General features: G+C 36.9%; 2 protein-coding genes across 2 annotated transcripts; one reads left to right on the top strand and one right to left on the bottom strand.

Moving 5' to 3' along the window:
• Positions 1-1,958: 1,958 nt before the first annotated feature.
• LOC103962788 (phosphoribosylformylglycinamidine cyclo-ligase, chloroplastic/mitochondrial-like) lies at positions 1,959-4,218 on the top strand. Its single transcript, XM_009375563.3, has 8 exons — positions 1,959-2,312; positions 2,427-2,521; positions 2,613-2,714; positions 2,809-2,868; positions 3,126-3,298; positions 3,398-3,500; positions 3,608-3,766; positions 3,895-4,218. The coding sequence occupies exons 1-8, from the start codon at positions 1,967-1,969 to the stop codon at positions 4,069-4,071; spliced, it is 1,215 nt and encodes a 404-aa protein (XP_009373838.2). The 5' UTR covers positions 1,959-1,966; the 3' UTR covers positions 4,072-4,218.
• Positions 4,219-4,257: 39 nt separating this feature from the next.
• Positions 4,258-14,114, bottom strand: LOC125475951. Its single transcript, XM_048581432.1, has 23 exons — positions 13,842-14,114; positions 13,657-13,734; positions 12,813-13,427; positions 12,276-12,499; positions 11,993-12,058; positions 11,757-11,891; positions 11,220-11,338; positions 10,832-11,137; positions 10,219-10,306; positions 10,036-10,141; positions 9,838-9,945; positions 8,959-9,122; positions 8,717-8,837; positions 8,352-8,576; positions 8,076-8,266; positions 7,015-7,182; positions 6,815-6,920; positions 6,511-6,648; positions 5,949-6,110; positions 5,637-5,837; positions 5,021-5,215; positions 4,863-4,934; positions 4,258-4,770 (listed from the first exon to the last, which is right to left on the bottom strand). The coding sequence occupies exons 2-23, from the start codon at positions 13,702-13,704 to the stop codon at positions 4,618-4,620; spliced, it is 3,711 nt and encodes a 1,236-aa protein (XP_048437389.1). The 5' UTR covers positions 13,705-13,734; positions 13,842-14,114; the 3' UTR covers positions 4,258-4,617.
• Between the last annotated feature and the right edge of the window lie 1,970 nt (positions 14,115-16,084).

Raw genomic sequence — 16,084 nt, 5'->3', positions numbered from 1 at the left:
CTTACAATCCGACAAATGCGGTATACCCGTCTAAGTGATTATTTAATCATTCAGGGATATAAATTATTTCCTTGCGTGTTAAACTATGAAGTCTTATTCCGAATTGCTAAAGTTACAGTTTATGTCGTTGATATGAATCTCACAAGACTCCATAAGAGTTTGAGAAAACTGCCTCGCACCTGAAGATGGAATTTGAGATTAATGATCTTAGGAAAACTCGTTTATACCTTAACCTGAAGTTGAAGCGTTATTCTAATGATATTTTGGTCTACCAGTTGAACTACACCTCGAAGGTGTCACCCTTGAGTATACCTTTGATTATCCATACGTTATATGCAAATGAAACCCTTAAGAGGTTATAGAATCCGAAATTCCATATCTAAGTTCAACTTTTCTCTTCGTTGTACTTAGCTCATTGTTTTTAGACAGGATATCTCTTTTGTTGTTGATCTGTTGGTAAAGATGCAGCAATGCACCTACACACAACCACTGAGTTGCTATTAAAGATATACCCTGAAGGTACTACGAGGGCAAATCCCAATGCATCTCGAGCGGATCCAACCCACCTGATCCTCGGATGATGCTTTCCTTGTTGTTATGCTAATGTTGGTTACTTATCAAACCCACACAAGGCAAAATCCCCGAATGATTATGTCTTTACTGTTAGGGATATCGCAATATCTTGAAGGTCCATGATATGACCATTAGTGGCGAAACCTTCGAATCGTTCCAAGACTTACCTTACTTCACTACGCCACAAGTGAGACATGGTTAGAAGTTCTTGTTGAGCATTTCGAAGTACTTGCTATTTTTCATCTATCGTTGAGTCCTAACGACGATCCATGAAGATTATGCCATATGTATCTACCCAACCAAGACATAATACATTAACGAAGTCAACGCCAAGACATATTGCGTCTACATAAGCAAAGTATCAGGAGATTGAAGTCATGCAAGCCGATCCCAGACAACCTTGCCAACCTCTATACAACGTCACTACCGAAGTCAACATTCCAGAAGCTAGTCCGAGGAATTGGTATGTCTAACTATCATATGCAATGCTTGTAGTTCTCATTTGGAAGTTATGTCAAACTCAGGGGGAGTATCCAGAAGTATACTCACTTGATTTTAATGTACTATTTTTCCCTACGATTAGGAGCATTTTTCCCATTGGGTTTTTGTTACCTAACTAGGTTTTAACGAGGCACCCATCCTGGGCTGATCATAGCCTTGTGAGCTCTTCTACTTGCGTCCAAAAGACGTATAGTTTTGACTTACTGGAACTTCTCACTTTTCTCCTTAGCCTATGGGTTTTTCTCCCACCTTGGGTTTTACCATAGCAAGGTTTTGTGAGTTTTACTTTTTATACATTCTTCTGTTGATCTGAGACTCACATTTGCTCATTGTGCCGACGACTTCATCAACTGTACTTGCTTCATCACTGAAGACCTGATGCACCATTTAGTTGTGTATTTACACACTCAATGGAGAGTGTTGTTGTCCTTTTAGATTAAGAATGTGATTGTGTAAATCCTAGCATATCTTGGAATATCTCTTATATTCCTATTAGGAGTTGATTACCTATTAAGAGTTGTAATCCTAAAAGGGTAAGGAATTAACATTCCCTACTACTATAAATAAATGCACAATGAGATGGAATAAAACACACCTCACAATTACACATCTCTCTTTTTCTCTCTATGTCGCAGCTTCTCTCTCTATATGGCCTCCATAATTATTCAATAAATTATACCTACAACAAATATGTCATTTTTATTAAAAATAACAGTAACGGAAGTGTTTCATAAAATTTCCTTTTTTTTTTATTCTTTTTATTTTTTGGTTGAGATGTAAATTTACGAAACAACAACCCTAGCCATTGCCTCAGCTCGCGTTTTATTCCCGCCACTCTCTCTTTGTGAGCTCCGTCGCTTTCGGCATAAACCCAGCTAGTCACTCAGTTACCATGGTCTCCTCCTTGAAACCAAACACTCAGCTCTCTCGCTGCTTACCCACTTCGCCCAGACCCCCTTTCTCCAACCCCGACTCCGCCCAAACTCAACTATGCACACTCCTACCTGGGTCTCACTCCGCCGCCTTCTCCTCCCTGTCCATGTCTTCCTCCCCCGAAACTTCCCGGAAAACCCACGTGCTTTCAGCCTCCAAAAACGAATCCGGAGGAAGTGACAGCGGGTATGACTCTCTGACGTATAAGGGCGCCGGTGTTGATATTGACGCCGGCGCGGAACTTGTTCGGCGAATTAAAAAAATGGCTCCCGGGATTGGAGGTTTTGGGGGTCTTTTCCCTTTCGGTACGAATATTATTATTCTAGCTGTTTGAGTTTTTTATTACTTGGGGTGATATGTGCTCTGTTTGTTTGAATTTTGGATTACTTTGGGATGATGAACTTTTGTGGTGATTGCAGATGATAAATACCTGGTTGCCGGCACGGATGGCGTCGGGACGAAGCTTAAGCTTGCTTTCGAAACTGGAATTCACGATACCATTGGTATTGATCTGGTAATGCTGATTTTGTTTTCAAGTGAATTGTCATGTGGTACACAATTGTCATCGACTAGTTACTTCTGTGCTAATCAATCTCGATTCGCAGGTTGCTATGAGCGTCAATGATATTGTTACTTCTGGTGCTAAGCCGTTATTTTTCCTTGATTACTATGCTACAAGCCGCCTCAATGTTGATCTTGCTGAAAAGGTAGAGCTCACAATGTCTGAGTTGCTTGGGTTGTGTAAATACATATCACTAATTGAAGCTTACTCAAGTTTTGTGTTTGTTTTACCTTTTCTAGGTTGTAAAAGGTATTGTCGATGGTTGCCAGCAATCTGACTGTGTTCTTTTAGGTGGAGAGGTACGTATGATTAATAATCAGTTCGTATGTTAATATGTATATCAAGCATATTTTTTTGCTGTTTATTTGGATATATAGCATTTTTGTCCCACACACATGTTAATACTTTGATAAGGTAGGGGCTCGCTGAATTGCTTGTACCGAGCATATATAATTGCGGTTAATTTGTCTGTGTATGGTGTTTGTTCTTATTTTTGCACGCATGTTATACATATTTTGGATAAGGTAGGGCATCAATGAATTGCATATGTTTTCAGACTGCAGAGATGCCAGGATTTTACGCAGATGGTGAGTATGACCTCAGTGGTTTTGCTGTTGGAGTAGTGGAAAAAGATGCAGTGATTGATGGGAAAAACATTGTGGCTGGAGATGTTCTCGTTGGCCTACCCTCCAGTGGGGTTCATTCTAATGGTTTTTCTCTTGTAAGAAGGTTGGTGCAGTCAAATAAAATTAGTTCTTGCTGGTTTTCATGTGCTAAATGTAATAGACGCAATTAACCTGAAGAATTTTATCTGGTATATCTTTACAGGGTTCTGGCTCACAGCGGTCTTTCTCTGAAGGATCAGCTACCCGGAGAAGATATTACATTAGGTGAAGCTTTGATGGCCCCAACTGTGATATACGTTAAGCAGGTGAACACTAAAACCTGCTTCCAATTATTTTGTATCTGTGCTTATCGTCTGGTGTTTTGCTAGTTGCTGAAAATGCTCTCCTCTTTTTCTCGATGGACCAAAAACAGGTCCTTGACATAATCAGCAAGGGAGGTGTAAAGGGGATAGCCCACATAACAGGGGGTGGTTTCACAGACAACATACCTCGAGTGTTTCCTAAAGGCCTCGGCGCTGTCATCTATAATGGTTCTTGGGAAGTCCCGGCTGTTTTCAAATGGATCCAAGAGGTATAAATATACGACATCTAGGAACCCAACTTTGGTTTTCAAACTTTTATTAGATATATCTCTTTGAGCTGGCATCTTGAAACTATGAACTCTATTGTTTATGATTTTTTTCTTATTTCTATCACTAGGCTGGAAGAATAGAAGAGGCCGAGATGATGCGAACATTTAACATGGGTGTTGGGATGGTTCTTGTTGTGAGTCGAGAGGCAGCTCACAGAATACTTGAGGATGCAAATGAAGCTAATAAAGCTTACCGCATTGGTGAGGTTGTACGTGGTGAAGGAGTTAGTTACAGTAATGTCTAGTGTCTGAATCCTGTTGTTATATTTGCTCCTTGAGCCTATTTGACAAGGTGAGATACGAGGTAAGGTAAGTGCGGCTTGGATTTTGCGGTTTATGTATCTTGACGTTCAGAAGTTCAATGGAATTTGTATGTCAGAGTTGTCATGAAAGTTTGAATTCACTGTGATGGTACGGCTTTGTTCAAGTCATGTAGTAATCGCTTTCACCGCTAATATTCAAATTTGATTCTGAATCTTGTATTCAGCGTACAAAAAAATGCCATATCCGCACTGGTACACCGGGCATTTTTCATGCCGATGCTTTCAAGCTAACCGATGAACAACAGTTACAGGATTGCTTGTTACTTTTAACCGAGGAATTAACGACTAATACTCTGTCAAGAGTAGACGGCCAGAAGACGAATGACAAAATTGTCATTTGCTATCTCTAGAGCAGCCGAGTTGCTTGCTCCCTCTACAAAAATATGCAGCGCCCGGCTTATGGACTTCAATACGAAAACGCAACCTGTCTCCCCAACTTGTTCAGATTCGACGTGTTTGATACAATACCTAAAAGTAATAGGTATTGTCCTTGTTATTAGCCGCATCCTTGCAAAGCATCGACCGGACTTCCATGATTGATCTAGGAGGCTCCAGGTCTTTCTCCTGCAATGCATTTCCCAACAACTGCTGCATCTGTGATGCAAATGTATCATCCAGAATCTGTAATTGGGAATGAGCGAACGTTATAAGGGAAACTGCCATACACAGAAGAAAGAAAAAGTGGGGAGGTTCGGAGTTCAATCACTACTTACAGAGACAGCAATACGCGAACCCTTATACCATGATTTGTTTTCTTTTCGGTTCTCTAAGAAACTCAGAACATCCTGCGACAGGAAAAGAGCCACATTAGATAAGCAAAAGCATCAGCTCAGAGCACCAGATTCTTGAAATGTTAGATGGATGAATTTACCTGTCCCATTCGGTCCCAATAACCTCGACAAATTGCAATGAAGACTTGAGTCCCGAACACAGTATGCAGGTGATTAACTGTGGTTGTCAGCTGGTCTTTCAGAAGCTGCATTCTACTTCTCACATCAGATTCTACCACGGTTTCTTTCGAATCTTGGAGAATCTTCTTCAGTTTTGTAGCACTCTGCAACTTTGACTGGAATAAAAGTCAAAAATCAGTTACACTTACAAAAGTCACTACATAATTTAAGCGTCCATACAGTATACAGAATGGAAGAAGACAGTGCTTGCTTACTGCAAACATGTGCAGAAGGCGAGTAATTCTTTTTATTGGCCAAGTAATTCAGATCGTTGCACAAATATACCAGTAATTCAGATCTTTATGCACCAGAATCCAGTCTCAGATGTAGCATACATAGAACATGCATTAAGACACGCTTTTTTCTTCGATGGTCATTTGCATTTAAAAGGCATTTTGTACAATGTAACAGATTGGCAATTAACACGTTAACCTTTTTATTCATCTTATCTATACTTGGATCATCTCCCGAGCAATTTTCTTTTTCTTTTAACACAACTAATTCAAACAGAAAGGTGAAAACCACAATAATACTCACATTCTCCGCGAGTTTTTCAACAACTGCCTGTAGGTAATATTTTAACTTGGCTCTCAACATTACAGTGACTTCACTGAGACGCTCTCCAGGAACTGTGTTCCCACCACCCGGAATGCAGGAACCCCATGATTTGAACTGAACTTCGACTTGGGGACGAAGGACATCAAGCATTCTTTTTAAGGAATTCAACAGAATTCCCAACTGAAATGCAAATATCAAATTCTTTATAAAAAAATAAAAATAAAAAATAAAATAAAATAAGAAATTTACAATACTTCGAGATACCCCAAAACTTTGGAAAAGTCAACTAACCTCTTCAGGGACCTTATAGGCGCTCACAGACCTTTTGGCCAGTTTCTGAACATACTTGAGGCCAAATTTCTTTGGGGCTAAATTTTCCTTTAATGGTGACAGGACGTCGGCATACTGCTTGTCTAGGGATTCTATGATCGCCTTCTCAATATCAGCAATAGCCTATGTATTGAAAAGAGTTGAAATTATCAAACAAGCTTAATATATGTACATTTATTTCTATCTCCAATATGATAATACACAAGTACAATTTCCTAGGAATGAGTAGCTCTGTATTTTATTCTTTAATCATCATGTAGCAAAAAAGATTAGATTAAATAAGCAAATGAATGGAGAAGGTTCACAAATCACTAAAAGTTAAGGTGTGTGCACTGTTTGCAGTATGAACATATCTGCATTAATTGCATGGAAATGAGCCGTTCATAATGTGGATCGTACATTCATGGATGGGTTACATATGTCTAAACCCAGCATAAATTGTTGGGATATGTTCATAATGAACGATGGTGACAAGAAACACAAAGTTGACAAAAGACTTTGAGACACAAGGAACCCAACTTACATTCTCTAGAACGCACGCATATTCAGGCCATCTGGAAATGATGATCTCATAGTCACTCAAAGTTCCTCTCAGATGATCATACATTTCATCCACAAAAGGAGTCGTGGAATGCTGTGTCCTAACTCCTGACCACTTTACCTGCAAATGTATAACTTTTAGACACCTTATTGAACTGGAATGTTAAAGCGTCACCAATTTACATAAATGAGGATATCTTTAGAAGCATCCTTTAACATTGCCCTCCAAAAATTCCACTACAAAATTTGTTGATAAACCACAAAATATGATATGGACTCATAAGTACCTTGTCTAATTTGCATGCTTCGAGCAACGACCCGCGCTTATTTTGAATCCATAGCATAATATAGAGGTGGAACAATTCTTTTGCATCAACTCCACCTTTAATATGACTGAGATAACAAAGAAAATGAGTTAGAACGATGCAAACCAAGAAATATAATCAAGTGTTAACAGTAGTCGTAGTAGTAATAGTAGTAACATTACCCAATGTTCCAACTGGAAAGGTCTCTTTGGAAATCTGCTGTGGCTATAACAAGGTCTCCTACGGGGGATGAAGGACCCGTTGGGGGGCAAGCAATGAGGAAAGCACGCAATCTACTGCAGAGCTCTGTGCTGTATATTGATGATGACAGATGTGGGAGGTCTACGAAACTGTGCAATGAATGATAAAGCGTCAGAATTTTATCTGTACAACATCAAACAGCCAGACAAACTACCAAGAGAAAACTATGCAGATAAGCAGTGTGGAAACATAAAGTATGACCTGAAAGAATGGATAACTACATATGGGGAGATTATCTTAGTCTTTCGTGACTGCAGTGGTTCAAATAAAAGAAACAACTTTTTTATATTTTCACAAACATAAAGAAAGACAAATTAATCTCTTAACATGATCAACCATCTCACAAGAAATATTAAACAAACTAAATTAATTATGCAAGAATATAGTTAAATGATAATAAAATGATAACAAAGACTGAAATCAGTGGTTATTGCATCTCAGAATGCGAGGGAAATGATTAATTAAAAATCTTAATAATATAGAGACTTAGTTGACACTATTAATATTAGATATAATTATCGAAAAGGCCAATTTCTAGTTTTCTTTTCACCTAGGGCCTTAATTTTCAAGGGGCATCCCCTCACATTCCATAACAAGATCCATTGACCAGAGATAGGGGAAGTGTTCATCTATTTCGAGCCATTCAGTATAGCAGTTAGCACTTCATCTCAGAGTATACATGCACGCAGAATAATTATATTCATTAAAGATAATTTGACAGGAACAGGATTATACATACATAAGACATCAAATCTCAACACAAGATTCAACATCCTATGTCAAAATATCACTTGCCATAGGCTTACAATACTGTAACCGCAAATAATAGCATTTTATCATAATTTTCCTAACAATAAAACAAATCAACTGTTTAAAAATCTAAAGAAGCATACAAAAGAAGATAGTGCATCAAATGGAAAAATATTTTTCAAAATATTGAAATCAGATTTGAGAGTGTCACTTGATGGTTTAAGGTGTATACCTGGGGAGTATATGCTGATTATGGATCTCAATATCAGTGCAGATTTCATTTCTAATGTTAAGGCACAGAGATTTCATTTTCTGGTAAGCAGTCGCCATACTTAAAGTATCAATCAAAATTCCATCACTGTTGCTGGTAATATATTCATCAGTCTCAGCTAAGTGCCTCCGTGATCTCTTTCTTGCAGCAACCTGGCCAGTCACATAATCCTTAGAGAAAAGAATAGATATACCACCTATGCAAATCATTGTTAAATAAACTGGAAGTTTCTCAAACCTGGAAATGGTGGCATAAAGCAGTTTGCGCCTCGGGAGACAAGATATCATGAAGAAGCGTGTAAAGTTTGACAGCAGGCTCCAATGCAGGTGCAGCACGCCCAGTTGCAGGTTGAAAGACCTCCATAATTCCTGAAAGCGATGACTCATCCAAGGACTTGTAATTCTCAAAAAGTAAGGCAAGAGTTTGTTGAATTTGATCTTTAGTTTCTCCTAAGATTCGGTTCTGTGATAATAGAAAGTATTGTTAGAAGAGAAATGACAAGTAGAATGCAATACTAAAACCCCATTCCAAAACAATAAAGTTAGTCAAAACATAAAAGTTAACATCAAAAGAAAAAACAATGATACATGCTTCACAAGTACCTCTTGGTGACTCAACATGCTCTTGTTGTCGCCTTTCATCAAAACAGGCCTTAGCAAATCGTACACCAAGTTGAGGCAATCAGCTGTTGGTGTAGCTACATCCATAACATAAGAGAGATACCTATCGAGAGCATGACTCGGATATGAAATCAGTGAACAAGACGAAGCGGTTTATAACAATGATTCACATGGTCAAATCATTTTAACAGAATCAAGCAATCAATCCAACAACATTCCATTACCTCAGCTTAACGTATACATCGGAAACACCGTAATATGTTGCAAACTCAGTTAAAAGCCATTTCCATGGACCATGCAACACTAGATTCCTTTGTTGAAAATGCTGAACCTTCATAGCAGCTTCTAAAACAAGGTCATATGCAACTGTTTCTGCAACAGAGCCACACTGAACCAGAAATGCAAAAACAATCACAAAAGCCATTTTGCAATACATTGTATATAATGGAAGTATCCATGTTTTTACAATCAGCTAATGGATTAATGATCTTTTTTTTTTTTTACAATATTAAAAGTCAAAATAATTATAAACAAAACTATATGCTTTCTTCCCTTTTCTTGTTTTTTTTCCCCTATCCTTTTATGGCCCAGGACTGGGACGTGGTGGGTAACATATATTGCTGAAGAATAATACGAGAAATCGCTGAAGGAAAGATTCAACTCTTATCACTCCACCATCTTTAGAAGACCAGCACAATATTTAACGAGGGTATACATTAATTTGTACAACCTTGAGCTAAATACTGTTAACCACCAGTTAAAACAAAAAACAAAGAGATGCTTCCTGTCTGTCATGCCTACATATATACTCTATACCTACAGATCCTAACCCCTGATAACGAAAAAGTAATGAGAAGATCATTTTTACATCTATGTCTTGAACCGTCAAGATAAAAGTGTGCTTGCAACCTTGTATGATAATTAAAATAAGATTTTTTTTTTTTTTTTTTTTTCCCTTTCTGAAGGATTACCATTGAATTAGATTCCAAAAATATAATTCATTAATGAAACAAAAAATGGAGAAACTCTTAATAAACAAGGCTAAAATATATTTTTCTTCTCAAAAATATATATTAAAGGATATCAAAGTAACAAATATACACCTTGGGGTTGTCATCTGAACTTGTTGAATAATATGTAGATAGCTGCATCTTTCCCACAAGTTCGTGTTCTGGTTCACTATAGACAGAGAACCAGCGTTGCTTGTCAGCCTGCAATCAACAATAAGATGAGCCTTTCCGCTGGAACCATTATAATATTAATTTACCCTAAAGCTACCATAAAGATTAAGAAGGCATTACTGGGTCATCAACAATAGTTGCCACTTGAACAATGACTCTACCAAAATGCTTTCCCTTCGAATCAAGGACTTCGACTATTAGATCATCTCCCAAACTATCTGGAAAGCTGTAAGACATGTCAGTACCTTTCTCAACTTTCTCAAGCAGATTTAGTTTAGAAAAAACAAGAACAAGAGAACATACAAGACATGAGTTTCACTGGATCCAGGTTGCATCTTGACCGCATCTTCTTCAGTTGAACTTTTCAGTCTTAACAAACAAGAGTACGTTTCTGATTCCATTTAAAAGTGATGATTAACATTCCAGTAACTAATGAAAGACACTTGAAGAGAATTATGTTATATACACTACAAAGTACAAACACAGTAGTAGATTATCCGAAAATTGTATCATGCAAAAACAAAATGAGGCAGCCTAATTAGTGGCCATAAATTTCTGATACAAGAATATGCTAGTCACAGTTGAAAAGCAAATACTAACTAAATAAATCTAGGATTTAATGATAGCATAAGCACATTTTCTATATCTATTAGCGCGTGGAAATTATTTGCATATTTCTATATCTATATCTATCAGTTTCCTTCATCTAAGTTGTATGAAAGGTTGCACACTATCAATTATACTCTTGGAGACAATAGATCTGTTCCGGTGAAGTGGGATATTGAGAATAGTGAAAGAGATGGTGCAGGTTATATGAATGAACTTCTATCATCAATCTTTGTGGTACAAGGGGAATTTCAAAATAACATGCAGAGAAAAAGAGAGAGAGAGAGCAATGAATTTTCCATGCTCATACCATGCACAACTTCATATGAGGACGAACTGTCGCGTAGACTTGTTACACCAGTTTTCAGGAGTCCAGACACCTGTTTTATATACCGAGTACCAGCATGCACATACGCCAAGCTTTGACGTGAAAAAGAACCATTTGACGGTACACGAGGTGCAACTCGAATATTTCTAAGGGCTTGCCATCCAGAAGCAAGTGTAGACTGGAAGCTGGAGAGATGATAACGAATTGTTTCCAGTTTGATTACTGGTGGCCTTAGAGCAGAAATACTGCAGCCAGTAGGTGGGTCCAGGCCCATTTTAATTCTACGCACTGCACAATGAAAAGAATTCAGGACAACCTCATAACCAAGCACCTGACTAGTAAGAATTTAAAAACAGGAGTTAGATGCTACCTTGCACTTTCATCTTGCCAACAATTTTCTTTGGTTTTGGAGCAGCTTTCTCACTTGCAAGCTCTGAAGTCTGCTTTGCCAACAGTTCTTCCTCTGATTGTAAAAGCACTTGTCGTAAACTACAGTTTGACAATAAGGTTTGAACAAGATTAGTAGTGATACTGGAAAAGATAAAATTGTAGTTTTTCACATCATGCACTGTACTATTTTAAGCTTTCAACACTAAATATTCTACTAATTCTTCTGATAAAAGAAATTGTCAACATCAATGAAGTCCGTTCAAACTTTAATCTCAAAACCCATTGTAACCTAACTCACTTCTGGCATAGTCGTCAAACTATAAAGTTGCACAAAAAAACACAGTTACTTAATTTGTTACATTGCATAACATTGATTAGACAAGGAATTCATGCAAGGATTCAAACACAAAACTGGCGACAGATATATAATTATACAGGGTTCAATAAGAATGTATCGAAAATCCGTATAAATTAAGAGTACGATAGAAGAATAAGGTGATAAAAAGCATGGACTCACCTAAATGCATCTCGTAGAAGAGCACATTCATTTTCCAAGAACATGGGAGCTTCCATGCATTCCATAGCCCAAGCATGAAGGCACAAACGCACACATGCTTCATATGCAATGAAACCATGCCATGGCCCTAGAGCACTGATATTGGTTTACAGCACATAAAGTCTATAAATTTTAGATGGCAGAAACAAGGGTTAAATTTAAAATCCAAGTACAATTACGGCATTGGTTAGAGATACCTTGCATAAAATGTTGGGAGGCGAGCTGGACAAGATGGCGTGGCAGCTTCAGAACTAGTTGTAGTTCTGTTAACAGAGATTGACAATAAGTTGGTCCATTTACCGAAACTAAATTCATACATATGTGACAAAATGTATGACTGTGACTGAGAAACATCAAAGTTATAGCAGCATGCATGGTTCAAGTACTTAAGTTTGTGAAACCAAAAGTTTCATGTCTCTTTCCAACATAAGCACAGACACATGCCATTTTTCCCAAAGAGGACTGTAGTAACATGCATACCTTGCGAACTGTTCAAGATTCCCATTTCCAGTAACGCCGTCCTGCATTTTACCAGTGGTTGTTCTGAATTCAGATGAAGAGGTAGCATGCGGTGTCCTATGCACTCTAGTTGGACTTTTTGCATCATCCTGTTTAATTTCCTGAGTTACACCACAAAAGGGTGGTGCACTGGGAACCTCGTCATCGGAAAACATTTTACTCTGCAGGTTTCTGGAATCCAAATTCTGCAAAATGGACAGGTTCAGAAAGAGTATTAGTACGGTAGTACACCATTGTTTAGATACCGCAGATGTTATTATGCTGCAATGCTGGCCTGTCAGATAGAAATTCCCTTGATACATGTACAAAACTTTTGTATCTTATCAATTTTAGTTTTACCGATAAATAAATGGAAATGGTATCCAATAGTTATTAGCTAACATTGATTTAGCCAGCATAACTGTAGAAGTCTCAAGTAGGAGTGTGATAGCATGCTGTCTTGGATTATTGGATATCAAACAACAAGCCAGGTACTATTAAGGATATAAATTCACAAACCTTTTCAGCAGCACTTTCCAAGTTCCTACGTGAAGGCACGCTTGAGGCATATCCCTCAGAAGCATAAGCTTTATTATGTGACAACCCACTCTTGATGCTTCCTCCTGCTTGTGAAGTAGAAAACTCTGAGCTTGCAGCCGAATCAGATGACTCATCCTCAGAATAACCATTCTGCGCAACTGGATACTTCCTCGCTCCCTTCACCAACCTCTCTGCCACATGTTTATGTCTCCCCACAACAGTGTCCATCGAGGAACTGACGTCTGAGTAAGTATAATCACTGCCATAATTGGGCTGCCCTTGCGACGGCTTCCCATACCTACAAGCAGCAGCACTAGGAACCCTCTCATCTTGCGGTGATGAATCCAGCGAGTACCTGCCTCCATATATTCCATCTTCCGAATCAGTGGTTCTATCATTGTCAGAAGCAGACCCACTCTCATCCCCATCAACCGGAATTGTCTGAACCGGTATGGCATTGGAGGGCAAGTGCCCGCTTCTAAATTTAGACGGAGGGGGGAGTCCAAACCCCCTGCCGCCACTACCACTGCGAATGCGCGTAATCGGATCAATTCTACTCCTCAAATTAGAACCCGAAAATGGAACTTCCTCCTTCTGATTAAGAAACAAAACCCATAAAACCAAATTTCAGAATTCAGAACAAAGTTTTGAACTTTGAAGCACACATGCAAAATTAACACAAACCCAGACCCTAAATTCCTAAAAACACCAGAATAAGAAGCAGCATTCACTCAACCAACAGCAAAAATTAAACCCTTCCTTATTTATTTATATTTTAGTAAATTCAAAAAAGGAAAGAGGGTAATGATTTTTCTTCACAAACCTCTCTAACCCAACGAAGGGCACTCCTATCAAGTCCTTCAGTGAACATATTTCTTCTGGGTTCTTCGTCTTCCTTTACCTGCACAAAAAGTATAAAAATCAAAAAATCAAAACCCACAATCAAAAATTCAAAAAAAAAAAAAAGAACTCTTTTTTTTCACCAGAATCTTCCCGCAGACAACTTACATATGGCAAGGCAGAAAGCCAGATAGAGAGAGGGATTTCAGAGAAAAAGTAAAATCAGCGAGATTTTGGAAGAGAAAAAGTGCTTCTGCAAAAAGCTATTGTGGAAGATGAGCTTGTTTAATGATCTCTCTGTTTCTTCGGGGTGTGGAAATCCGTCACTCACACACTCTGAACTATATTCTGACTTATTTCTTTCTACTTTCTTCTCTTAATTAATTTTTGGATTTTTTTTCTGCTTTACTTTTCAATGTTATCATTGCTATAGATTTTCAAAATTCCCAACAAATCTTGTACGTGGTTGGTGACTCCGTAGGAATATTTTGGATTTGAAAGCCCAAACGGCGACGTAGAAGGGTGTGGAGATAAGTTGAATGAATTAAAAGTTCCGACTAGATTATTTGATAAATTATATTCCGAAAATAAAAAGGCCGCTGTATCCGTCGTGCTATAGTCAACGTAGAGAAATTTTTTAATATGTCAAGTGATAAATCATATGTTATTATTTAAATAAATAAAAAAAATTTCTAAGTTTATAATAAATAACGTATGTTTTCGTGTTCTAAATACACTTAAAAATCTCTCATCAACCTTGCAAAGCAGAGCTCGAAGTTTTTGTTTTTAGCATTTTTGAATTATTTATCTCAAGTGAGAAGAATTATAATAATTTCCTAAATTCCGAACGTTGTAGTGGGTGGGGACACACTATTTGGTCTGATTTCGCGCTTAAACAAGATTTCCACAAACATGGATTGGTGTTGTAGTGGGGTCCCACATGCCGTACTTTTCTTCTTTTGTAACTTATTTGGCAACGGAAAATGAGATCATATCTTCTGCAATTAAAATCAAAATCGTTCCGGTGTTTTTGTAATTCTAATTATTAACTGACACATATTAAATTCTAACAAAAAAAAATTACAGAAAGTTTGAAAAAAGACGTGTTAGTTAATAATTAGAGCCATATCCACACAATTTTGGGTGGGAAAAATTTGATCTCACTAAAAACACCTTTTCAGGCAAGAAATCAAACTTTAATATTGTCAATAATATTATGTGATTGTTCATTTTTGGTCAATATGTAATATGTAAATAGTTTAATGGCTTGTTTGGATGTGCTTTTAAAATAACTTTTAGAGAAAATATTTTTGGGTTCCAAAATCACTTGAAGTGATTTCTACAATAAGCACCAATTATGTGCTTCTTTTAGAAAGCATTTTAAATGCTTTTTCAAGATTTACTAACATTTTTATTAAGAATTGTTTCTAAAAATATTTTCACCAAAAATGTTTTCAATCATTTTAAAAACACATTCAAACAAACTCTAACGCTATGTTTGGATGAGAAATAAACTTAGAATTTGGGTAAAAATCAGAATTTATAAATTAACATGCACAAATTCTCTTGTTTGGATTCATAAACATAGAAATTTAGAATTTCCTGTAGAAAAAAAATTATAATTTGGGACCTCCAATTCCTAGGTTTAAATTTCATGTAAATATGTATCATTTCCTAATTTTTATGGTTGAGTATTTAAAAATAACAAATTCCGTATTCAATTTCATTTGCTCTTTTAGGTTAGCCAAACAAGAAAATTCACAAATTCTAGAAAATAAAATCTCATCATTTCAATTTCTGTCATTTTAAAATTTTAGTAATCTTAAATTTTTTTTATCCAATCATAGTGTAACATATTTTCAACTAAACCCTAAAATCCATAAATAAGTTATCCAATGAGAATCATATGTATAATTTGATTTCTCCCCCACCGTTCACACGTACATTTAGAAAAGGTAGCACAACAAGTAGCTCTTTATCACAGTAGTGAAAATATGTTGTGTCTTTACATGATGGCTTGAGTTCGAATTTCTTCGGTGACTAATATAACATTTAACTTACTAACACTATTTCTCGACTAAAAAAAAAAAGGTAGCACACCAAAATTAAAATTAAAATCAAACAATAGTTAAATTTGCATCCATATATTAATGGCCTTTTTTTATTGGGACCCCACAATGTTATAAATACACTCCATTTTATTTTCTTTTGTTTTTTGGTCTGAATTTCCTTTTCAACCCTAATTTAAATTAGATAAAAAACAAAAAAACAAAACCAAAAAACAAGAGAATTGATGCATATCAATTTATAAAAACAAAACCAAAAAACAAGAGAATGGGGTGTTAATAAAAGCACCCTATATTAATTCCTATAATGTTTTCTTGCTACAACATTTATTGTTATAAATGCCA

The sequence above is a fragment of a genome, unplaced genomic scaffold (assembly GCF_019419815.1).
Source record: "Pyrus x bretschneideri cultivar Hongxiangsu unplaced genomic scaffold, Pyrus_bretschneideri_v1 Contig17, whole genome shotgun sequence".
Classification (NCBI taxonomy): Eukaryota; Viridiplantae; Streptophyta; class Magnoliopsida; order Rosales; family Rosaceae; genus Pyrus; species Pyrus x bretschneideri.
Note: the sequence above shows the minus strand (reverse complement) of the source record. Positions and strands in the feature narration are given on the sequence as shown.

Coding starts and splice junctions, on each gene's coding strand:
- LOC103962788 (XM_009375563.3), top strand. CDS start 1,967: ATGGTCTCCTCCTTGAAACCAAACACTCAGCTCTCTCGCTGCTTACCC. Junction 2,313..2,426: donor TGGGGGTCTTTTCCCTTTCG/GTACGAATATTA, acceptor TGGTGATTGCAG/ATGATAAATACCTGGTTGCC. Junction 2,869..3,125: donor GTGTTCTTTTAGGTGGAGAG/GTACGTATGATT, acceptor ATATGTTTTCAG/ACTGCAGAGATGCCAGGATT.
- LOC125475951 (XM_048581432.1), bottom strand. CDS start 13,704: ATGTTCACTGAAGGACTTGATAGGAGTGCCCTTCGTTGGGTTAGAGAG. Junction 11,892..11,992: donor CTCCCAACATTTTATGCAAG/GTATCTCTAACC, acceptor AACCAATATCAG/TGCTCTAGGGCCATGGCATG. Junction 6,111..6,510: donor ATGCGTGCGTTCTAGAGAAT/GTAAGTTGGGTT, acceptor TTCAATACATAG/GCTATTGCTGATATTGAGAA.